Raw genomic sequence first — 25,781 nt, 5'->3', positions numbered from 1 at the left:
CTGTCTATGGGGTCGCACAGGGTCGGACACGACTGAAGCGCCTTAGCAGCAGCAAATATCTTGGAACTATGTAGGTAAAGGTCCACCTTTGCCTTTGAGAAACGTGTGGTGCTGGTCAGTATAGGATGACTTATTCTTGTATTTTCCTGTGTAATGGTTTCTTTGAAGATAATCTAAACACTGGAGTACAGGTTCTTAATCACACTTGTTAGTAAAAAAAAAACTGTAACAGCAGCAACCATCCACTGAGTGCCCATTCACAGGCCCTCTGCTAGGAATACATTATCAAGAATTCTCATGATTTGTATAAAGGACTCTTATTTCCAGGATTTAGATGAGGAGGCTTGGGAAGGTGCAATCACTAGCTCAGTTACATACCTGGTTAGTGGCCAAGTCAGGATTCAAATGATTTGACCTCTTGTCCAGACTTGGGCTAAGCTCAGAGCCTAGTAAATAGGTGATTTAGCTAATATCCATTGAATGTATGAGGAAAAAAAAAATCCTATTTAAATGCTCTGAACACAAATGAGTAAACTTTGAGAGAATAAAGTACTGCTGACATGTTTTCTGTACACCACCACACTACTTTGTAAGTAATAATCAAATAATTTCCCAAGAGATAACTTATAAGGAGTTTTCAACCTCTTCTCATCTGCTGCCTTAAATGAATTTATATAAATAGAAAGGTGGGGAAATGAGATACATTTTATTAATGTTTTAGGAGCCTTATTCAAGACAAATATGGGGGAAAAAAATAGTTGGGTATTTTAAAGCAGTAAATTGCTTTTAACTCTCTCCTTCCATGCAGATGGGGGTATCTGGGTAGCAGGCTGGATCCACTGAAGTGATGTTCAGATGGCAGCGTTGCTGCGACTAGAAATGTCCACCAGGCCTCTGTGCAGGGCCACTGACAGACCTCGGGGGCATCAGGGGGCGTTCCTATAGTTCTTGACATATCTTTCTTTCATTTTCCATTTTAGGAAAATTCATGGAAATGCAATGACAAAATGATGGGGATTCCCTTAGTGGAAAATTTCAATAGGGGTATTTTTATTATTTATAAAAAGCTCTTAGAGAACCACGCAAACCATACAAATATTATATTTGTATTTATTAAAGATTGTGAAATCACTAATCTCATGTCAGTTAAATGGAACCACAGACTCCAGAAGATTGTCCACATTATTATGATATATCGAACTTTGATATAAAATATATGGTATAAAAAAGTCATCCAGTAGCTGTTACTTTGCTATTTTTTGTATTTATATGAATGTGTACTACAGATTTCACTAAAATGATTTAAGACATTAATATTTATATCAATAAATAAAGCAGTCATGAGAACTACCTACAAATGCTATGCTGGATGCCTTAAATTTATTTTTCTTAATATTATGTGAAAATATTTATAGAATTCATTTAGTAAATTTCAAGCATTTTACTTCCCTACAAAACAAACGTAACTTCAAATATCACTTTCTTATTCTTTTTTTAAGAACCATTTTAATCATTCTTAAATGTACAGCTCAGGGGCATTAAGTATATTTATATCGTTGTGCAAATAATTTATCCCTAAGCTTGGCTGTAAAGTAAGTTTTTGTTATTATCTAAGACAAAAATTATATCACCCTGTAGAAATAAGACATATAATTTTTATAATTACCAAAGAAAATGCACTTTTGTAATTTTTATAAATAAAATAATCTTGTGTTTTATAAAACGTTTTGGAGAACCATGTACATTTATTTAGCCAATGTGAACAGCTATTCTACTTATGTTATTAAAAAATAACTACAAAAGTGGTGAATCGTTTATAATTAGCCATGTGGATGTTATCAAAGACAGTAAGCTTTACTGCAAAAACAAAACAAAACAATCACCTTGATGATTTGCTCTAATATATTTCACATAGCTGAGACTGTGAATTACATCATATCAATACCACTGCTGAAAGCAAGTCCCAACTAAGATGAGATGAGATACTGAACAGATGAAGCGCTGTTCCAAGTCAATGTAGCCCAGACTTAGGGGACAGAAGAATTAATGAGAAAATGAGAATCTACCAGATGGTTGCTGCAGGGTCCCTCGCTGCACATCCGCCACCTCAAGCAGCGTCTATACATGCAAAGCCCCAGGGCCCCACCTGGTAGCAGCATAATTACCCTAAATGTGCACTTATGTTTCATTACACCTTGGCCGTGACTATGTGCACTGATTACAAGTATCAATCCCTTTCATTTTCATACACCTCTGCAGTTCCATAGCATTCAACTGTGAAAACCCAGCACTCTGGCTGCTTCTGACATGCGGCCCATGCTGATAAAACCGCAGAGGGTAAATTATTTGTCACTCTACAGGGTGCCAATTCAGTCTGATAAGGATGACATCATCCCCATTTTACCAATAACAATGGCACTAACAAGAACGTGTAATCAACAAACCTCAGTCCTCCACTAGCCCTGGCAGGTGCAACTCTTTTTATGCTAAAAATAAGCCAACATTAGCTTCCAGCTCAAAACTATTTCTTTTATCACAATGCTAAGCAGAAGTTGGCTTCCATAAGGCACTGCAGCTGCTGCCGCCACCGCCGCTTCTGCAGATGCCTGCATTAATTGTATCAAGGACATACTGAAATAAGTGCTTATTCAGCACAATGGCTATTGGGGAGCAGCTGGAGGCACAAGACAAACTGTCTTGAAGAGAATGTACCAGCCCAGTGTGTAAATTACAATGATGAAGCACAAAGAGAGTCTCTAAGTTTAAGGGTCTACTATAACTGCAGAACAGCATGAAAATGTAGTGTTATCAACGGAGTCTGAACCCAAGTATTTTTGAAAGAACAGACCCTTTTGGATTTCACTAAAACTACTTTCAGAAAGGGGGTGATACTGAGTACCCCTTCAAGAGAGCAGAAACAGAAAAGTTACCATTAAAAATATCAAACTGCGATACTGGTCTCCTTACATGTATAAGTCATAATATAATTCCCCTCAGGTGTGTGTGTTTGCAGTGTGTATATTTCAAAGAAACAGTAATTTAATAGTAACATTGTCTATTACACAGAAGCAACCTGTAACTGAAAAGGACTGACTTGTCTTTCTTCCTCATCCTCTTATTACATACTCATGCCCCCTTTATACATCAGTTTTATGTTCTTTAGTCATTTCCCTCCCACTTTCTAACCCTTACATTAGAGGGCAAAAATAAATTAATGGTGATTAAAGGCTATTTCAGGTGATAGGGTATTATGGAGCATTCAGTTGTGCCAGTTTGGGTGGGGATAGGGGAAATGGGTCCATAAAAGTACTGCTGGAGAGGAATGGAACGTGAAGTCAGAGAAGTCTAGGGCCAGATCACGGCATCCCATGATCCTTTGTCAGCCTGGTCCCCGCTTTCCAGAATGGACTAAGGATGTGAGGATGGCCACACTCCTGCACTGGTTATGAAACTGGCCTGAAAATAAACAGTAGGCCTAAGAATCCATCAGTATATCTGATCTGACTTGTAGTTGAGATCACGACCAAGTTGCTCTATATTTATATCACAGACATCACACCCATACAGGCTACACTTCAACCACTGACATGTTTTATGAACTTTCACAAAATGAGCTGTACTCCTGATAAAGAATCACACTTTTACAAAATCAGAAATGACCTCAAATCAAAATAACTAAGTTTTTCAAACTTTTCAAATATTCAATGATTAATACAGTAGCTCCTTATCATCTACAGACCTCCAAATCCACAAAGGTTACACCACTAGTACTGGCTTTCCTTTAGGTGACATCTTGGACACAGAAACAAAGATTTAGTCATTTACAACTAAAAAATTACAAGAGACTTACTCTACATCACATGAGACAAACGCTGAGCTGCTATCTAAACTCACTCATCAGATAAATGACTTGTTCTTCCACTTTAGCCTCAGAACACAGCTACTCAAATACAAATTCAAGCTTCAGAAAATTCAAACTGCTCCTCTCCACACTTTCAAAGAACCAAAAATAATTAGAAACATGAATGGTAAGTCTTGAACTCCAAAGATATGTACGTAAGTCATTAACGTACGGCAGGTATAGTTTCTTTTATTTTAGCTAAGCACACAAAGGATATTTTACCTAAATAGACTAGGGTGCATTTGTAGAAACATTGCTCAAAGCACACAGAGACAATAATAACTGTACTTGTAATCAGTGTGGGGAACCAACACCTCACTGCGTCAGTAACAATTTCCATCTCTATGTAGCATTTTCTAGCACAACTGCCACGATGCTAAAATGTTATTAGTCATATTCAAACCATTATGTCATCTGCAATCCCATAAAATAAAAATTAACAGTATGTCTTCATTCAAATGACAGACAGCTGAATTTTAAAGTTCCTAACCAATTTAATCACAATGGATACCATTCAAATGATTTCATTCACTTACCCATAACCTTACACTCTATAAAACAGCATCCCTAAGAATATTTGAGGGGTTAGAAAAGATACATTTAAAAAAGAATAAAAATAAAATTCCACTGTAAACCACAAAGCAGGATAGCCATGCTCCAAAGAGTCTTAATAGTTTTTTGTTTTTCTGAAATAGTGTTTTTTTTTCTTTGAATGTATTTGATATTTGACAGATACATAAGCTCTCAAGCATCATTTATCATGTTTATTTTTAATAGGGTTCCCTTAGAACAGCTGCCTAAGATGCTAATCTTTTCTTTTTTCTTGGGCCTTTTGTAAATATTTGAAATAGCTATTCATTAACAGTTGCACGTTTATTCAGTCCTGTTGTATGGCTTATGAACTGGAATTAGCTTTTATTTTATTTTTTCTATCTGTTGGCCAGACTAGAGAAACCCTGCTGTTTGGGTTCAATCTGTCAAGGTTCAAATTATCCTCCAACTGAGAGCTAATCAAGGGCGTCTGACCTGGTTTGCAAATAAACTAGGAACAAAAGTGGGTTTATTTTTTCTTTCTTTGGAGCACTGGTTCTCAAAAAGTAAAGCCAAACAAGAGTGGGTCACAAATGCAATTGCCTAAAATTAAAAACAGACACAACTGGCAACTGAAGATGAACTGGATTTACTTGGCATTTCTGAGGTACCCAGTTTTCAAGCTATAAACCCATTTTTTTTTAATAGAAATTGGTTTCCAAATACATTTCAAATTAAAATTCACAGTTCATTTAGTGCCAGTCTGTGGCGTGAGGAGAACATAGATTTTAGGCAATCAAGCAACTCTGATGGGTACACTAGAAACTAAGGATCTTCACAGATCCAAAGTCTCAAGTTAATAGTTACATATAGAACTAATCTTTCTGCATCATTAACATCATTTCTATATTCATTTCATGTACACTGAAATACACATTTAAACATTTTTAAATCTCCAAACTTGAAAAGAACAGGTAATTTTACAATAAGGCAGAGTTTTAAATGTACCTTAATGAACAGACTTAAATGTAGTCTATTTACTGACACACAAATGAAAATACTTTCTCCTGGTGTATTAAGGTACCTAGAACCTAAAATTTCTGTGTGGGCCTGATTTTTCAGCATTCTGTTATTTTTTTAGGTATCTAATCTTTTGAAAGAGTGATGACCAAAGAAGCTGGAAACCTGTGAAACGTGTCAGTGCCACCATTCAAGAACATGATGATTGCAATTCCACGAGGCGCGTCTCTCAAAATGCTCCCAACTGATGAAATGACCCCAGTTATCATAATAGATTAAACTGCACAACAGCAACCAATGCATTTGCAATATTCTCCCTAAGGAGCAGCATGCTACAGTGCAAAGCACACTGGCTCATCCATCAGGAAATCTCTACCTTCACATTCTTCTTCAGACCTTCAGAGGAACCTGTGCTGCAGTAAAACAGGGCCAATGCACCAGCAGCTATAATTCACTCAACGAACGTAAGGGTGAAGTGAAACACTAGATGTATTAGTACAAAGAACATGACTTGACACCCACTGCTTACACAGTTTTATTAACTGTCTGATCTAGATTTACGATCGTACCTATATTTATCACACACAAAAACTCAGTGTCACTAATATGAACAAAATAAAGCAAGGAAGAAAATCAGTGATGTGCAAAAAGTCTATGTTGCTTGGTGGTAGAATACAATAAATACTATGCAGCATACAAAATAACTTTTCTTTGCTTAGGGATGGCAATTTGGCTTCCTGAAGTCCATGTTTAAAAATAATTAGCACTGTAGGGGCTGAATATGTGATTAGATGTCAAGAGTTAGCTGAAACCCAACTTGAGAAATAAGCTGTCCTACCTAAAATACACTGATCCAAGTTTCCATTTACTTTTCCTTTGATATGAATTATTCTGAACAAGTCAGTCATTTTTAAGTAGCTACTTTCATTTTATCAAATTCTGTATTTTAGCGAAGAAAAATATATATTTGTTTCATAACCTGCTATCATGTCATACTTAAAAATCACAAATTGTTTCTTCTAGATGTCCCAAGATTCACTACAGAAAATGTAGAATGTAAGCAGGATTTCATTATCACATATCCCCACTTACTAGGTACTTGACAAATGTTTGTTAAATAAACAAATAATAACAATTAAGATTAAATCCAACACTAATCTTGGCAAAGGTGCTTAAAAAATGAAACAACATACATTTCCCTGTATGTACTCATTTCAAATCAAGAACTATTTAGCAAAATGACAATCAGAGCAAAAAAATTTACAGATTTTCAAAATTCACAGGGAGAAGTATATTTTCATGTGATTACAATATTTATGAATTTATAAAAAGCACATACTATTTGAACATTTAGGTGCAGAAATAATCCTGCTGGAAATATTCAAATACAGAGCTAATACAGTTAGAGAAATTATTTTTAAAATCTTTATTCAATTATTCTCCACTTAACATAGTCCCAGGCTTCTCCTACTCACCTCCTCTTATTATTATTATTTTTTTTTACTAAAACTAATTACACAGTGAATTATATCTGAAAGTCAGTAAAACTGTAAATGAAGGTCAGACCACTGCATATAAATTATTTCTAGTTTAAAAAATAAAGCACAGATGTAGCCGGAGTGAACAAATATAGATATAAAAGCAGAAATGAATTCACTTCTACGTAATATGTAGCAACCCAATTTTTCAAAGAAAACAGATATTATCTTTTTAAATACAAGCTTTCTTCAACATTTCCTACCTAGAACATTAAATTTGCTTCAAATATTTTAATTTTCTACTATTTGTTTATATGATATAGTATGGGTGTACATTAATATTCACAAAAAGAAACAGTCTGAACTGTGCCCAATCCCCATTATCCTCCCAAAATTATTCACATCTGTGAACAATCCATTCTTCTCTCATTCCCAAGCAAGGACACTAGCTGACTATTCCTTCAAACTCCAGGATTCACAGCCAGATATTGAGAAGGTTTATTCTCTGAACATTTACTATTTCCGAGTAGTAAAATGGAAGATGAAGTTCCCAGTTCAGTTATGAGAATCATAAGGGCATGCATCAAAAGACATTTATTGAACATTAATTGTGATATCAAGAAAAGTGAGACCCAAGCAGTTTTTATCAGAGAGATCACAGAGGAGGCAAAGTTGAAAAATATAAATATTTAAATGGATCACTTTAACTACACCTGGCAAGTGCTATCACAGACGTATGAAGAAAAAATTCTGAGTGAGTGAAGAACAAATTATGAATGGTGAAAGATGATGACTGAAGAGGGGATTCCAAACTAAAATATGAAAGGTCATGAGGACCAGCAGTATCAGTATCAATAGAGAACCTAAAATGCAAATTCTCAGGCCCCACTCAAGACCCATCGGAAGCAGAATTTGCATGCTAACAAAATCTCCAGATGATCTGTCTGCCCTTTAAAGTGTGAGAAGCACATCTACCAGCCAATGTTTCCTCTTAGCCTACCAGGCTCCTCAGTCCCTGGGATTCTCCAGGCATGAATACTGGAGTGGGTTGCCATTTCCTTCTCCAGTGAATCTTCCCGACCCAGGGATCGAACCCGGGTCTCCCGCTTTGTAGGCAGACACTTTACTGTCTGAGCTACCAGGGAAGCTCAAAAAATAGCCAGGCTAGGGCATGTGCCTGTATGTACTAATACACACAGGACAGATTTAGAAAGAAAAATAAAATGGCAACAATCTTTTCTCTTTTCTGTTCCCCTTCCTCCTCCTTGTCCTTTTACTAAAATCATTAAGAATAAACACAATAATAATAAGCACCCATTTATTAGAAGGGGAAAAAGTGGAAGCAGTGGACAGATTTTATTTTCTTGGATTCCAAAATCAACGCGGACAGTGACTGTAGCCACGAGGTTAAGAGACTTCTTTGGAAGGAAGGGAATGACAAACATAGAGAGCATATTAAGCAGCAAAGACATCACTTTGCCGACAAAAGTCCATGTAGTCAAAGCTATGGTTTTTCCAGTAGTTATGTATAGATGTGAGAGCCGGACCATGAAGAAGGCTGAGCATAGAAGAACTGATACTTTCGAACTGTGCTGGAGAAGACTCAAAAGTCCCTTGGACAACAAGAAGCTCAATCCTAAAGGAAATCAACCCTGAGTATTCACTTGAAGGACTGATGCTGAAGTTGAAGTTCCAGTACTTTGGTCACCTGAGCGAAGAGCTGACTCATTGGAAAAGACCTTGATGCTAGGAAAGACTGAAATCAGAAGGAGAAGGGGATGACAGAGGATGAGATGGTTGGATGGCATCACTGACTCAATGGATATGAGTCTGAGCAAGCTCTGGGAGTTGGTGATGGACAGGGAAGCCTGGCATGCTGCCATCCATGGGGTCACAAGGAGTCGAACATGACTTAGTGACTGAACAAAAACAACAGTTTTTAAGTATTCTCAAAGTATCATAGATTTAGTATTACAGCATCTTGCTTAAAATTCATGCTGATTATCTAATGAGTATACTTTATTTCTACTGTTCAGATGAAAAAACTGAACCTGAGAGAGAAGAAACACCTTTCTTAAGGTCACAGAATTTAACCTTTCTGTTCATAACCCAAATGCAATCCTGAATCCATTTGGCTAAAATGAACAGGTACTGTAAATATAATGATAGCATTATGACATTTTAATTTTAAATACATTTTTAAAATAGCTAACACAATATACTTAATGCTGCAAAACAACTACACAAAAAGTTAGTGGCATAAAACAATAATTTATTATTGCTCATAGTTCTGCAATGTGGATTGGGTTTTGGTTTTTTTGACCAGTGTGATAGTGGGAGAATTAAAGATGGCTTCCTCATTCACATCTAGAGTCTCAGCTGGTACATCTGTGGGCTGACTATGTCCATGCAATAACTGCAGTAGGTTAGCTGGACCACTTTCAAGGAGACTCAGGGATCCAAGCAACATTCCATAAGAACAAGCCCCAGTATACAAGTGTTTATAAAACTGCTTGCATCAGGCTTTCTCATGCTCCAATGGCCAAAGCAAGACACACGCCAAGCAGACGGCTAATGTAGAAGGGCCCTGTCTATACAAAGCATGACTACCAGGGGCGTGAGTCAGTGGTGGCCACTGAGTAGTAGATTTTTCACTGTTCATCCACATGATATTTAGAGAGAAGAAAACAGGGATTATGATTTGCTGGGTTTGTTAAATCTTAGATTCTAAAATGCATTTATAAAATATGTAATTAATTATGAAACAAAATCAACTAAGCTTATGGGACTTCTTTGGTGGTCCAGTGGTTAGGACTCCATGTGTTCACTGCAGGGAGCACAGGTTAGTTCCCTAGTGAGAGAACTAAGATGCCACATGTCACGCAGCACAGCCTAAACAAAAAAATAAAAAGCCTAAGCTTAAATATTTCAAACAGTTTATAATGCCAAAAGTGGGTTTTGTCCATTGCACACATTGCCTTTAAACCCTGAATTAAGTTCTTCACTCTGCAAGTGGCAAGCAAGCAATATGGCCCATGCTAATTAATTAGGACTTTCATCTATTTATTCTCCAGGCACTTGGATTTTATCTTCTATCTTTTTGGTTTCAGACTCTAGTTTTAATCTCTATTCAGATCTCTGTTTTGATGCTTTCCAGGCTACTTTTTTTGAGTTTGACCATATTTCTGGGCTCTAATCAGGCCATATCAAATGTGCACGCGTGCACACACACATTCTGTATCAGCCTGACTCATGAAACACTGCTAGTGTCCCACACCCACCATGAAAGCCTGTCACTTCACATCCATTGACAAAGGCATTTAGAGAATTGCAAGACCTATTTCCCGATAAGATGAACGTGTAGAAGACCATTTGTGTAGCTTACGTTGTTTATGCTGATATTCTTGACATAAACAGTACATTACTTCATCCCTTCAATATCCTGATCAAATGACTTGGTGTATTTAATCAAGAAAATTCTCTAGACAAGTTTCTGGAAGTGTTTCCCACAACACCTGCATCTAGGTCATTAGAAGCGATTCATTTGAAATTGTACATTCCTGGGCCTACGGCAGACCTACTGAATTGCAAATCTGGCCAGATCTGTTCAAGCTTGTTCAAACTCGTGTCCATCAAGTCGGTGATGCCATCCAACCATCTCGTCTTCTGTCGTCCCCTTCTCCTCCCGCTTTCAATCTTTCCCAGCATCAGGGTCTTTTCCAATGAGTTGGTTCAACCCATCACGTGGCCAAAGTATTAGAGTTTCAGCTTCAGCATCAGTTTTTCCAATGAACATTCAGGACTGATTTCCTTTAGGATTGACTGGTTGGATCTCTGTGCAGTCCAAGGGGCTCTCAAGAGTCTTCTCCAACACCACAGTTCAAAAACATCAATTCTTTAGCGCTCAGCTTTCTTTATAGTCCAACTCTCACATACATACATGACTACTGGAAAAACCATAGCTTTGACTAGACAGACCTTTCTCGACAAAGTAATGTCTCTGCTTTTTAATATGCTGTCTAGGTTGGGCATAGCTTTTCTTCCAAGGAGCAAGTGTCTTTTAATTTCACGGCTACAGTCACCATCTGCAGTCATTTTGGAGCCCAAGAAAAAAACCTCTCAATGTTTCCATTTTTCCCCATCTATCTTCCATGAAGTGATGGGACCAGACACCATGATCTTCATTTTTTTAATGTTGAGTTTTAAGCCAGCTTTTTCACTTGCCTCTTTCACTTTCATCAAGAGGCTCTTTAGTTCTTCTTCGCTTTCTGCCATAAGGGTGGTATCTGGCCTGATACTTGCATTTTAAACATACACCTCCAACGTCCACAAGTTAGTCTCAGAGACAGGAAAGTTTAAGAACAACTTCACTACCTCACCATCATTCACCTTCCTTACCTAGAATTCTGCAATACAAAAGGATCTATGTGTTATGTACGATCATCGATGGTGTGATCACTCACCTGGAGCCAGACATCCTGGAATATGAAGTCAAGTGGGCCTTAGAAAGAATCACTATGAACAAAGCTAGTGGAGGTGATGGAATTCCAGTTGAGCTATTTCAAATCCTAAAAGATGATGCTGTGAAACTCCTGCACTCAATATGTCAGCAAGTCTGGAAAACTCAGCAGTGGCCATAGGACTGGAAAAGGTCAGTTTTCACTCCAATCCCAAAGAAAGGCAATGCCAAAGAATGCTCAAACTACCGCACAATTGCACTCATCTCACACACTAGTAAAGTAATGCTCAAAATTCTCCAAGCCAGGCTTCAGCAGTACGTGAACCATGAACTTCAAGATGTTCAAGCTCATTTTAGAAAAGGCAGAGGAACCAGAGATCAAATTGCTAACATCTGCTGGATCATTGAAAAAGCAAGAGAGTTTCAAAAACATCTATTTCTGCTTTATTGACTATGTCAAAGCCTTTGACTGGGTGGATCACAATTAACTGTGGAAAATTCTGAAAGAGATGGGAATACCAGACCACCTGACCTGTCTCTTGAGAAACCCACATGCAGGTTAGGAAGCACAGTTACAACGTGACATGGAACAACAGACTGGTTCCAATTAGGAAAAGGAGTCCGTCAAGGCTGTATGTTGTCACCCTGCTTATTTAACTTATATGCAGAGTACCTTATGAGAAACTCTGGGCTGGAAGAAGTACAAGTTGGAATCAAGATTGCCAGAAGAAATATCAATAAACTCAGATATGCAGATGACACCACCCTTATGGCAGAAAGTGGAGAACTAAAGAGCCTGTTGATGAAAGGGAAAGAGGAGAGTGAAAAAGTTGGCTTAAAGCTCAACACTCAGAAAAGTAAGATCATGGCATCTGGTCCCATCACTTCCTGGCAAATGGATGGGGAAACAGTGGAAACAGTGGCTGACTTTATTTTGGGGGGTCCAAAATCACTGCAGATTGTGACCACAGCCATGAAATTAAAAGACACTTGCTCCTTGGAAGAAAAGTTATGACCAACCTCGGCAGCATATTAAAAAGAAGAGACCTTACTTTGTCACCAAAGGTCCATCCAGTCAAGGCTATGGTTTTTCCAGTGGTCATGTATGGATGTGAGAGTTGGACTATAAAGAAAGCTGAGTGCCGAAGAACTGATGCTTTTGAACTGTGGTGTTGGAGAAGACTCTTCAGAGTCCCTTGGACTGCAAGGAGATCCAACCAGTCCACCCTAAGGGAGATCATTCCTGGGTGTTCATTGGAAGGAGTGATGTTGAAGCTGAAACTCCAATACTTTGGCCACCTGATGTGAAGAGCTGACTCATTGGAAAAGACCCTGATGCTGGGAAAGATTGAGGGCAGGAGGAGAGGGAACGACATAGGATGAGATGGCTGGATGGCATCACCGACTCAATGGCCATGAGTTTGGGTGAACTACGGGAGTTGGTGATGGACAGGGAGGCCTGGCCTGCTGTGGTTCATGAGGTTGCAAAGAGTCGGACACGACTGAGCAACTGAAATGAATTGATGATCATCGAATTATTTTATTTATCCCTTCCCTTTTTCATTCAATTCATTCTTTTATCAGATCTTTCTCATTCTGTTCCAATTATATTTTTACTGGTTAAATCCTCTTACTGCCATCTTTTTCTTTTGACAAGACCAGAAATTAACTAAAGGGCATAGTTTTTAAAGTCAGCAGTCTAAATCAAACTTTTCTTTCTTATATTACAAATAACAAGGAACTTACCAAGAGAAATAAAAACCATAACTGAGAGCAATAAATAAGAAGAAATACAGAAATTTATAACCTCTGCTGAACCGCCAAGGTCCCACTAACAAACATTTTTTTCACGCAGAAAATTGTGCTTGCTGTACCTGACACTGTGCAAGTATGTTTACTGCAATTTAATATCCACACAAGCAGGAGAAGAAATTTAATAATTTTTCAGCTGGAATGAATTGACAGCCAGTGTTAGAAAACTGCAGACTCTGCAGAATCAATAAAAGCTGCTGGCATCACAAAATAGTACTTTTGCCCAGAAAACATCTCACAAAGGTCAGGTTTACAAACCACCAGGTAGCAGTATCAGTTTCGCATCTTTCCAGGGCTATTAAAATTCCATTAAAAAACCTTCCAAAACTAACTTGCAGCCTTTAAAGTTCACCAAAATGATCCCAGAGACAGATTACCTTCAGTTCGAACTTCCGAAAGCAAACCCTCAGTTAACTTTGGTCCCCTTGTCACCACAAATTGTTTGCTGTATTCTGTTTTGCAGAAGAGAAATGTCAAAGCAAATGTTTATTAATAACTAGAAACATGGGACCTACATGGATATACTCATTTGGTAAAATGACAGGTACTGTTAACTACCAGAAGATACTTTCCAAAAGTAAATTAATTCTCTTCTGCAAATCTTAGAAAGCCACTGCCACCAAATGTCTGGTGTCAAAAAATCAAGCCTGTGTTATGAGACACAGTACTCAACTGTGACGGAAGAGCGGCTGAAACTAAGCAATATCCCTTGCACACTTTAGAAATATAGCTTTTCCAGGCTATATTTTCATTGCAGGTTCCAAGTCGCATATGGAATTTCATCGAGCATAATCAATTCAGGATAGCCACCGATTCAACATTTACTGAGCACCTACTAAACCCAAATATGGACTGTCACCCAGGCCCGACCCGACCCAACACCCTCCAGGCTCAGTCTTCCAGTGATCTGAAACCCAGATGGAAGCAGAGTGGAAACACGTGTTGCCGAGGATTAAGAGCCTGCCTCTGAGCAGATGCTCGGCAAGAGTCTTCATTAAGTACTACAGGTTTCCTCCAAAGGTCATCAACGTTATCCTTTGCTTATTTGATCTCAAAAGCAGACGGATTTGCCCTCAATCAAAACAGAATATGGGCACCTTAGGACCCTGACAGAGAGCAAACCCTACTCAAACCAGATGCCTGGTGCAAAGAATTGGGTTTCTAGTGGTAAACGGGCAGACTATTTGTTCCTCTGAATCAGTGGTCTCCATATTTTAGAAAATCACTCTCCTGAATGAATTAAAAAAAAGGTTTAATGAATCCCAATGGAGATATATTTACTAATTATACTCAAGCACAACTGTGCTATTATATACAATATAAAACATATACCAAGAAAGCTTTTAAGGAAGAGAAAATACAAATCAATACAAATCCTTGTATCTTCTTCCTGTACTCTGATGTATCATCTCGCAAAACAACCTTGGGTGTGCAAACCCTAAGCTATTAGCCTCTACAGCAGGATTCCTTTGTAGTACCCAAGGACCGTGGGAGTGCAGCCAGATCACTAGCAAGTCCCAAACACTTGGAATGTATTCTCTTAGGCTCCCAAGAAATCCTGTCAGAGTGTTATGCTTTACAGGGCATGGCTACAAGTTCTAACAAGGAATGCCAAAACATACAACTGTAAGAAACTCGGTATGTGGATCTGAGTGTTAAGGGGATGCTGTTGAGACCTAATGCATCTTTCCCATTCCCTACAAGAGATCACAAGTGAAAATTTTCTCTCAAATCTAATGCCAAGCTGGTTTTTTCATTCTTACAGAAAATAAGCTTTTAAGACAAGTTCAGAGTCGAAACAGCACATGTGACTATGGCCTACTTTCCCAAGTTCCAATTCCACACCAAGTCTTGACTTTTCCCATCTGTTTTGCAAAGGTTTTATGTTATATATAATTTTTCATAACTAATTGCATACTTGCAGGTTGTTTTGTAGAACAAAACAGAGTGAAAAAGGTAAAACTCACCAGTAACAGTGGGGGATTGATTACACTCTAGTTTTCCTAGGGACAGACTTAAAACGATATTCCCAGAAGCTCCAAATTTTCTGTACTTTTGGGTTATATGTACTCTGATCTATGAAAGCTTACAGAATTATAAACAGATGCCATTTTGTAAAACAGCCCTGGAACTGCATCTTTCTTTCCCACAGCAGGGATAAGCAAACCTCACCACTGGTCTCCCTATCTTACTGGCAGAAGTAATCAAAGGCTGATTATAATAATGTATTGTTATCACCACATTTCTAAAGCACATACCTATCAGTAGAACTAGGAACTGTTTCTAATCACTGTTCAATAAATATTTGTTGAATGAATGTCAAAACAACAACCATACAGCTCCAATAGTTACTGTGGTTTCTTCCGTCTACCTCCAGCATAACACAGACTTTAAGATTCAGAATGGCAAGTAGAGTTCATCTAGAATACTAAGCGGTGGAGAATAGCACTCAGGATAGAGAGGGATTCTGAGAGGAAAGCTTGGCTGATCAGTGAAGGATGCCTGGAGCTGGGAAGGTGGGGGAGGAGCACAAAGGCCGTCAATTTGCTGACACCACCTGGACAGATCATGGATCAAAATCCAAAGTTAAAAAAGCTCAATGTTTTTTGCCATCTGAACACTGTCTTTCCTGGCTCGGTGTACTTTACTTTTCATTAGTCCAACTGGCTACTCTGTCCCCCTGAATTAGGAGGAGCTCCTTGGAGACAAGCCTTTTCCATCTTTCTGATTTCCACAGAGCCCAGGAAACACTTGTAAAATGCCAACTGACCCTTCTGTGATACCTAGTGAAAACCAAAATCACTGAGCCTCTTCACATAAGAAAGCACCATTAGGGGATTCTGAAACCAGCCATTAACCAGCAGAGTGGGTATCTACAAATGAACAGTACTATGGGAGAAGGAAATGGCAACCCACTCCAGTATTCTTGCCTGGAAAATCCCATGGACAGAGGAGGCTGGTAGGCTACAAGTCCATGGGGTCGCAAGGAGTCAGACAGGACTGAGCGACTTCACTTTCTCTTTTCATTCTGCCCCACCATCCTCTCTAGCCTGGCTCATTCTTTACTAACCAAACAGGGTTTCCTCCTCACAGTCCCTCTCAGTAGAGATTGAGAGGGTCAGTTCACTTAGTAACTTCAACCAAAAAATCATCTAAATTAGTGGATCTCAATTCAAGTTCTCAACTCTCACTTATACGTTAGAACCATCTATATTTTAGAAAATGCAGGGTCTCCCAATCCACAGAAATGATGATGTAGTTGTCAGCAAGGGGACACAGACATCAGTGTGGTTTTGGTTTTCCAAAATTTCCAACTGACTAAAATGAACAGCCAGACTGATAATGTTAATCGATGCCAGAGGAACATTAGTTCCTAAAGACTACATCCTTCTCTTATGAATTTATGTGTATTAGCTAACATATCAGAGACCATAAGACAGTTCTCAATAATATCTTATTTAAGTTACCTTTCCCCAAAGCTGACCACTAAACCCTTATTCGAACACAGCCACACCCACTCATTCATGTCTACAGGTAGCTGATTTTATGCTACAAGGACAAAAATGAACAGATGGGACAGAGACCTTGTAGCCCATAGAGCCTAAAACATTTATGATGTGGCCCTTTAAGAAAACATCTGCCAGCCCTGGACTGGTGGATTTAAGGAATAGAGCAGAGAAACATTAATCAATACCAGCCAGTTCAGGCTGAATCCTAAATGTTCTGAGGAAAGAAAGGGCTCAGCAGCAAAGGACTCGTATTAAACAGGGCCCCACCTCTGACCTTCAATCCTGGCAGTTCTGCTTTTACTTTTCAAATTTCATTTGAAAAAAGAGTTGCTTTATTGCTAAGAAAACTTTATTGCTAAGAACACCACTGACTTAGAAACTCAAAGGTCTGAAGAGGCAAGAACCAAGTCAGTTATACTCTGGTCTGCTGTAGGTAACCTTTACTAACATTCTCTGACACCAAAGTAATTAATCGCAGCTTATTTAAACCAAGTATCTGACAAACAGCTATTTAGGTATCAGATCCTCCTATCAAGTTATACATATTACATAAATTTATTTAGCTCTGCCATTAAAATTTCTTTTAAAAGTTATAGTTTAATGTTATATCGGGGGGGGTTGTAACAGTCAACAGAAGAAAAGGCCATGGAGAGACTATCTCGAAATTCTATACATCACCATGCTAAATCACTCAGTCATGTCTGACTCTTTGTGACCCCATGGACTGTAGCCCAACAGACTCTTCTGTCCAAGGGATTCGCCAGGCAAGAATACTAGAGTGGGTTGCCATTTCCTTCTCCATACATTACAGGCTAAAGGCATTTCTATTATATTTGTCAATGTCTCTTAGAAAAGGATGTAAGCAAATAACTCTTCTTAGTATTTACAGTCTACAGACATGTGGATTTGTCATTAAAAACTAATTATCAAATTATATACATCACCCTAACTCCCTATTCTTTGGGAGAGCCAAGATTCACAAGTTGGTAAAATTATCTTTCCTCTTTTGAAACTCAATACAGTATTTCAGATAGCCTTTATTTTGTTATGGTCTATTACATATAATCCTTTAATGTAAGCTGCCTAAAATCCTTTGGTGGAAGTTGACAATGTATAAGAAATATATATATTAACATTATTAATCCTACGGAAGAAATAGATTTCTCAGTTTGAACACAGCACAAATGAAAAGATAAAAGAATAAAAGAGACATTTAAACAACTGCCATATAAATAATAGGATGCAATTATTGGTCTCTTTTTCATCTTAGATGAAAATCAATATTCAGTATTAATTACTAAAGGTTATAAGTCAAATGCAACTTCATGTAAACCATACAACTCAACAATTTCAAGTTTATATACCAGAAAATCAAATATTGCTCATATCCTCTCTTATCCAAAAGGGCAGGAAGTAATGTTTTCCAGCTGCATTGCATAATTAATCTCATACACACTAGACAGTGTCTTTGCAAGTCTTCAAATAAAACTGAATTCATCAAATCCCAACATAAATCTCTAAATCACTAAGCATCAAGAAATTTTCTCCTTGCTCTGAATATTTCATCTTAATTTATTCACCTTTCCATAACCAGTTTATGCCACTTATCTTGTGGTGGGGGGGGGGGGGTTCAGATTTTTGAGGAAGAAAAAAAAAGTAACAACACAGAAATGAGATCTAGAAAAGCACATGAGAGCTATGAAAACAGCCCATCCATCATCTCTACATTTTGATTCCAGAGACAGCAGAGAAAGGTGCTGTTTCCACACCACTCACCCAGCACACTTAAAAAGGTTTGCTCCATCACTTATACAACTGAAACTGATTGATTAGCTGCTGGAGAAAAATCAATACAAATATCCTAGAAAACACTAGCTTGTAAATTCATTCTGGCCCCAACAAAGTCCTGGTCATTGCTTGACATGTTTTTCTAGATATCTAAAATGCAACTATGTCAAACCCCAGTCCTCAAAGACTATGTCATGGCTAGGAAGTTTTAAAACCTAAAGCTCAGCACAGGTGAAGTGAGGGTGGGAGGTTTCCCAGAGGTCTGTTAGAACAAAGAGATGATACCCAGAAATTAACCTGGTAAATATCACACTCATATGCAGAACTGCCACGAAAATGACAAACACATGAGAAGGTTAAAATAGTCAATGAAAATGTAAAAAAAAAAAAAAAAAGCTAGGAAACCAACAAAATGTAAACTATATATATTGTTCATAAAAAGTAAATTAAAGTTTCTATTAAAAATATAAAGTTTGTTTAATGATATCCATTCAAAAGTTAATGGGCTCCTTTTCTCATTCTTGGCAGCTGAATGCACAGTCAGTATATTTTTAGTACTTTAGGAAGCCACTTTATATTCAGAATGATTTCATGATTATTTCAGAATCTCTTCTGAATGCTCCCTTGCCTATGGGCTAGCACTAGTCTCTTCACTCATTAGATGTCTAAGAAATAAATGTTTATGAATATAAAATGTTCCATGAATATGCTATTCAGAAAGAAATTGTTACCTTATTGTATATTCTATCACATGACAGGCAACCAGGGATATACTCCCTATCCTACAATTGGTATAGAGATTTATTAAAAAACATTTCGTGTTTGTGACACATAGTCATTTAAAAATTTAAGAAAAAGTAAGAAAAGGAATGCAATTTTCAGTTGGGAAATTTAACTTGCATTGACCTAACAGGTTTAAACACTAAAATTTAGCAACAGCATATTTAGACTTTTCTTCTTAAAATTCTCAAAGAACCATGTTTATTACTGATTATGGGAAAATTTAATAATGGTATAATGTAGAATTTAAGGGGCTCTGATCCTCTAAATATTCCTAATTTCTTAATGATTAAAGAATGAGATACACAAGAGTCACCAAAGAAGAAAAACAGGCTATTTCTACTATTACATTTAACTTTATAAATTATTCTTTGCAATTTAAAAACTTATCATGTATGAAACGAGTTGCCAGTCCAGGTTCGATGCACGATACTGGATGCTTGGGGCTGGTGCACTGGGACGACCCAGAGGGATGGTATGGGGAGGGGGGAGGGAGGAGGGAGGAGGGTTCAGGAGGGGGAACACAGGTATACCTGTGGGGGATCCATTTTGATATTTGGCAAAACTAATACACTATTGTAAAGTTTAAAAATAAAATAAAATTTTAAAAAATTAAAAAAAATAAAATAAATAAAACTCATAGGAACTCTACACAACCATTATGATACCAAGGTTTGCTGCAGAACAAAAGACAATGCTGCTAACTCAATGTCTTTAAAATGTGAGCTTATAGATTGCTATTTCCTACTGTGAAATTATAAGGCCATCCTTAACATAATTTTGCATTTGTCAAACTGAGAAAACAAAAGGTGACTGTCATACTCAATAGTTCCTATCTGTAAAGACATTCTTCATAAAATATATTTTAAAAGTAAAAGAAAATGTCACATGGTTCTAATAATTAATGTTACAGATATTACAATATTCTCACTCAAAACTGGACTTCTCAAAAAAAATTAGACTTCTCTTCTTTGATTTATTTTAAATTCCTCCAGTTTAAGTCACATGCCTTCTTCATCATAAGGGCACAACCAATGACTTCATGTAAGTTATCTCAAATTCAAACAATAAGCAACACTACATGTCATACTAATGAGAAAACCATGATTTGTATACATCAAGTACCTTTGTCAGATCATGTGGCTGGAACCCAGCAGAGCACTGTTGTGAACTCAAACTCTCTTATGGCAAAGAGCATCAGATGCTCACAACTTAAAATTCCCTAAACACACTGGCTTACCTAGAAAGTCAAGACCTCGGTATTTTAGTAATAGTTCCACGTATCAACCCAATGAGCCCATCAGTCCAAAAATTAGCCTTCAATCAACAAGACAATAGAAAAACATTGCACTGCACACATTTCATGGTGGGGGGACTAACCAAGCATATATGTATCTATTGATGATGATGAAAGTAATATTAAATAAATCTCTTTTAATACTTTCTCTAGAAATAGCCACTAAGTCACTGTTAACCTCTGATATATTCTCTAAGTCACTCATTTTAATCAGCAAACCCACTTGTAATTTGTATGCCTTCTAAATCAGAGTTAGTGGATAGATCATATATCTATGATCACAGTCCTAATATCTCTGTTATCCAATAGATATAGGGGAAAACAAACACCAAGTAAGAATGCCAGCAAAGGATCATTTTTCAAACAAAGTAGGCTTCTGTACAAATTCATTCCCTTTCTAAAGTATCCTTAAAGTAACCATATTGCAGAAAAGACAACCACTCAGACTTCTCTGATTAGCCAATTCACCTGGTTCTGAAACAGAACGACAAGAGTCACTGAGTTTCTATTTATTCCTTTCAGTACAAGTTGAATGTGAACAGAAGAGGGGACTCTGCTAATAACATAAAGTTAGAAAAAAAAAATGTCCAGAAGTGTTGAATTAATCAAGAGTATTTTTCTCTTTGTTTTAAAGAGCAGTTCAAATTCATGTTGATAAAAGCCTCTCACTAAATACGTGAGTTTGTAAAACATACTTTCTGAGATTCAGGGTGTTAAGTACTGGAAGTAGCACTCTAAGTTACTTGCTAAAAGCAAAAGCACATCGCCAATAAGTATTAACCCACAAGACTATGAGACAATAGATTATCTCATGTTGGTTATAAAAACACACCAATGTTACATACACATACAATAAACAAAGACAAAAGAGGAAATTTATGGTCATGTGTCAACACAATTGTGATTCATGTTACAAATGTCTTACTATATGCTGAGAGACATTGAGGCAATCACATTTTCCAGCAAGTGATGAATCCGAAGTAGCTGGCCACCCACACAAAGAATTACTCTCTTTAGGACTCTATACCATTACCAATCTTCACAGCTCCAACAGTCCTATGGACGAGTGGGGGTTATCTTTACTTGCTCAAAGTAAAATTTACCTTCTCTTTCCAAGATTCTTGATAATCTTTATTAGTTCCGTTTTCTAAATGGCCCAAACATTAACAAAGAGGCAGAAATCTTTAAAAAATATTTCACTCAGTCTACAAAAGTCTAATTAACACACACCAGAAGGTCATGGCTTTCATTTTTATTTTTTTGTCTTTCCCATGAAATATAAAGACAGGTGATAAATTTCAAAGTATGTCAGTTACCTTAGAGTCATAAGAAAACAGAAGAGCGGTGAAATAAAAGTTATGCAAATATCATAACCTGAATCTGATAATATCTTCTATTAGATAAGCTGAAACATTTGTAAACTCTTCAGAAAACTAAATAGGCATACACCTAAAGTGAAGTTTTACTTAGAAGACTATTAAAATTTATTAAAGAGACTGAAATCACACAGAATTCTAGAAACTCTTACCTTGAAAAGATTGTTTGGCTCTATCTACTAATTCATCAATTGGGTAACTGGCCAAATTTCCTCTGGCATGTTTAGTTTTGCAGTAGGTACAAGCATTGAGACACCTGTTCAAATGATAGTGATAAATACAGTTAAAACTTTTAAAGCTTCATATTTATTTCCACTAGGCACAGAAATCTGCAATTTGTAATTCTTTTAAGTTTCAACTATTCAAGTATGGTTGTACAAACCACATAATACTAATTTCAAATGCACACATTAATACAGAACAAAGTTTAGAAGTGCTTAAAATGGCTAATCTAAAAGAAAAAACATTCATAATTTTTAAACCAATGGAATTTATTTGTCTATTATAAAACTAAAATTTATATATCACTTATATAAACTGCATTATTCATAAATGAAAAAGTTTTAACTTTTAACTAATGATATAAGAATAAATCGGCAACATAAAATTCTCATAAGAAAATACATTCTTAATAATCTTCAGATAATATCTTTAACTCTTGGAAATCAGAAAGAAATATTAAAACAGGTCCAATGAATGCTCTTTGGGATTATATTCAACAAAGAAACCAAACGACAATATTAGTTTCAAAAAATTAAAAATAGAATTATCTCCCAAAAAACCTAAGAGATAATAAAGAATTGTCTTTTAATAACGAAAATGTTGGTTCTACTCTTATAATTTAAAAAGTTTAAATATTTTATTATAAAATTTAAAAAAAAAACATTACACATAATAAAATATACTTTTGCCAAAAAGATAAGTCTCAGCAACACTGAACGGAACAAAGACTAACATCTCTTCAAAGATTCAACTGCTATAATAAATAGCAAGGTTTTTAAAGACCATCACTAAGCGAATGTTTGAAAATTTCAAACTGAGAAAAATTAAACTTCTAAAAATTACAAGTAGCCAATGTGTCATTCTGTTAATATATAATTTTAAAATATATATAAATCATATAAATCATGAGGCAACAATGTAATGCTTAATTTATAATCATTTTTGCATGGAACTCTTGAGTAAAACAACACATTTGTTTTGGCAAGGATTTTTAACTTTTTAACAGACTACATTCTCTTAAAAAACTAACATCACTTTCTTCCTAAGCCATTTACACACACACAAATTGTGGTCTCTCATATGAATAGAGGTTCTGGTCCCCTAACTGTTACATGTCTTCTCTTTTGAACTTTCATCTGTTCCCTAATAAGGAAAAAAAGTAACTTTTATTTATTTTTTTTTAAATTTTTTTATTTTCCAGTTCTGAAACTACATTTTCCTCAATTTTTGAACTTTGCATTTCACAATTTCCAACTTGTTTACTAAAGTGTTAGCTCATTTATTTTTCTTTTCAAACATTTTGTGCTACTTCCAATGTTCATAATCAATTTGTGAGTCTTTTTGTTTTTTTCTCATTTTTTTCTGGTTCTCACTCATGGTGTCCATTCTCTTTTTGTGTTTGGTTACAGTTGATTGTGTATTAAACACTATATTTTAAAAGTTATTGACAGAAATAATTTAAGGCTTAGTAATTAGTATATTATTTTCCTCCAAATAAGTTTTCTTTGTATCTGCCTGGAAATGATAGCAATCTTGGGTCACTTTAACACTGGCTAAAGACTTAAAGTTTTCTCATTTATTCTGAAGCCAGTTGTAGTTTTTTTTACTATTGATCTACCCTTACCTTTAAGGTGCCAGCCTTCAGGCATTTAGCTCAAAATAGTGGGTGGTTTTCAAAGATCAATTCTAATTTTTGATGACTTATACCTATATGAGACTAGCAAATGTTCAGTTAAGAGTAGTTTCCCCTTTCAGAGCAGCAAATTCCTATTAGGCCAAAGTGACCCTAAGTGCTGGCTTACATTTTAAAGTTTCTAACCTTTCATTGGTTCAGCAATTTCTCTCCATTAGCTTTTTGATGTTAAAAAAGTAAATATTAATCTAGTTATTTCCATTGGAAATATTGTCCCATAGACTAGGGCTTCACTTGTGGCTCAGCTGGTAAAGAATCCGCCTTCAATGCCGAAGGCTACCCACTCCAGTATTCTGGCCTGGAGAATTCCATGGACTGTATAGTCCATGGGATCGCAAAGAGTCGGACACGACTGAGCGACTTTCACTTTCACACTGTGGAAGACTAACTTCCTTTTGCTTAGCCCTGACTGAACACCAGGCATTTTTCTTGACGTTGTACATACATTGTCCCATTTAACTCTTCTCAAATTGGGTGTTAGTGTCTCCATCTTATAGATGCTTCGAAAAAGTTAGATAACACAGTTTATTCCACAGAAATACAAAGGGGCGTAAGATACTACTGTGGTAACAACTACACACCAACTAGACAACCTAGGGTAAATAAAACCTCCTAGAAACAAACAGCCCACCAGGACTAAATCATGATCCCATTTACAACAGCATTGAAAACAATGAAATGCCGAGGAATACATTTAACCAAGAAGGTTAAAGATCCAAATTGGAAAAGAAGAAGTAAAACTCTCACTATTTGCAGATGACATGATCCTCTACATAGAAAACCCTAAAGAATCCACCAGAAAATTACTAGAAATAATCAATGACTACAGTAAAGTTGCAGGATATAAAATCAACACACAGAAATCCCTTGCATTCCTATACACTAATAATGAGAAAACAGAAAGAGAAATTAAGGAAACAATTCCATTCACCATTGCAACGGAAAGAATAAAATACTTAGGAATATATCTACCTAAAGAAACTAAAGACCTATATATAGAAAACTATAAAACACTGGTGAAAGAAATCAAAGAGGACACTAATAGATGGAGAAATATACCATGTTCATGGATTGGAAGAATCAATATAGTGAAAATGAGTATACTACCCAAAGCAATTTATAGATTCAACGCAATCCCTATCAAGCTACCAACAGTATTCTTCACAGAGCTAGAACAAATAATTTCACAATTTGTATGGAAATACAAAAAACCTCGAATAGCCAAAGCGATCTTGAGAAAGAAGAATGGAACTGGAGGAATCAACCTACCTGACTTCAGGCTCTACTACAAAGCCACAGTTATCAAGACAGTATGGTACTGGCACAAAGACAGAAATATTGATCAATGGAATAAAATAGAAAGCCCAGAGATAAATCCACGCACATATGGACACCTTATCTTCGACAAAGGAGGCAAGAATATACAATGGATTAAAGACAATCTCTTTAACAAGTGGTGCTGGGAAATCTGGTCAACCACTTGTAAAAGAATGAAACTGGACCACTTTCTAACACCATACACAAAAATAAACTCAAAATGGATTAAAGATCTAAACGTAAGACCAGAAACTATAAAACTCCTAGAGGAGAACATAGGCAAAACACTCTCCGACATACATCACAGCAGGATCCTCTATGACCCACCTCCCAGAATATTGGAAATAAAAGCAAAAATAAACAAATGGGACCTAATTAACCTTAAAAGCTTCTGCACATCAAAGGAAACTATTAGCAAGGTGAAAAGACAGCCTTCAGAATGGGAGAAAATAATAGCAAATGAAGCAACCGACAAACAACTAATCTCAAAAATATACAAGCAACTCCTACAGCTCAACTCCAGAAAAATAAACGACCCAATCAAAAAATGGGCCAAAGAACTAAATAGACATTTCTCCAAAAAAGACATACAGATGGC

The 25,781-nt window shown here is 36.6% G+C and overlaps 1 protein-coding gene across 1 annotated transcript in view; it reads right to left on the bottom strand.

The window, feature by feature from the left end:
• CDKAL1 (CDK5 regulatory subunit associated protein 1-like 1) overlaps nucleotides 1-25,781 on the bottom strand; it is a 622,071-nt gene that overhangs the window by 312,612 nt on the left and 283,678 nt on the right. Inside the window, exon 9 of the mRNA XM_010848824.1 lies at nucleotides 22,104-22,207. Within this exon, the coding sequence (XP_010847126.1) occupies nucleotides 22,104-22,207 (104 nt within the window). The remainder of the gene's footprint in view (nucleotides 1-22,103; nucleotides 22,208-25,781) is intronic.

The sequence above is a fragment of the Bison bison genome, unplaced genomic scaffold (assembly GCF_000754665.1).
Source record: "Bison bison bison isolate TAMUID 2011002044 unplaced genomic scaffold, Bison_UMD1.0 scf7180017864274, whole genome shotgun sequence".
NCBI classification, from domain to species: domain Eukaryota; kingdom Metazoa; phylum Chordata; class Mammalia; order Artiodactyla; family Bovidae; genus Bison; species Bison bison.
Note: the sequence above shows the minus strand (reverse complement) of the source record. Positions and strands in the feature narration are given on the sequence as shown.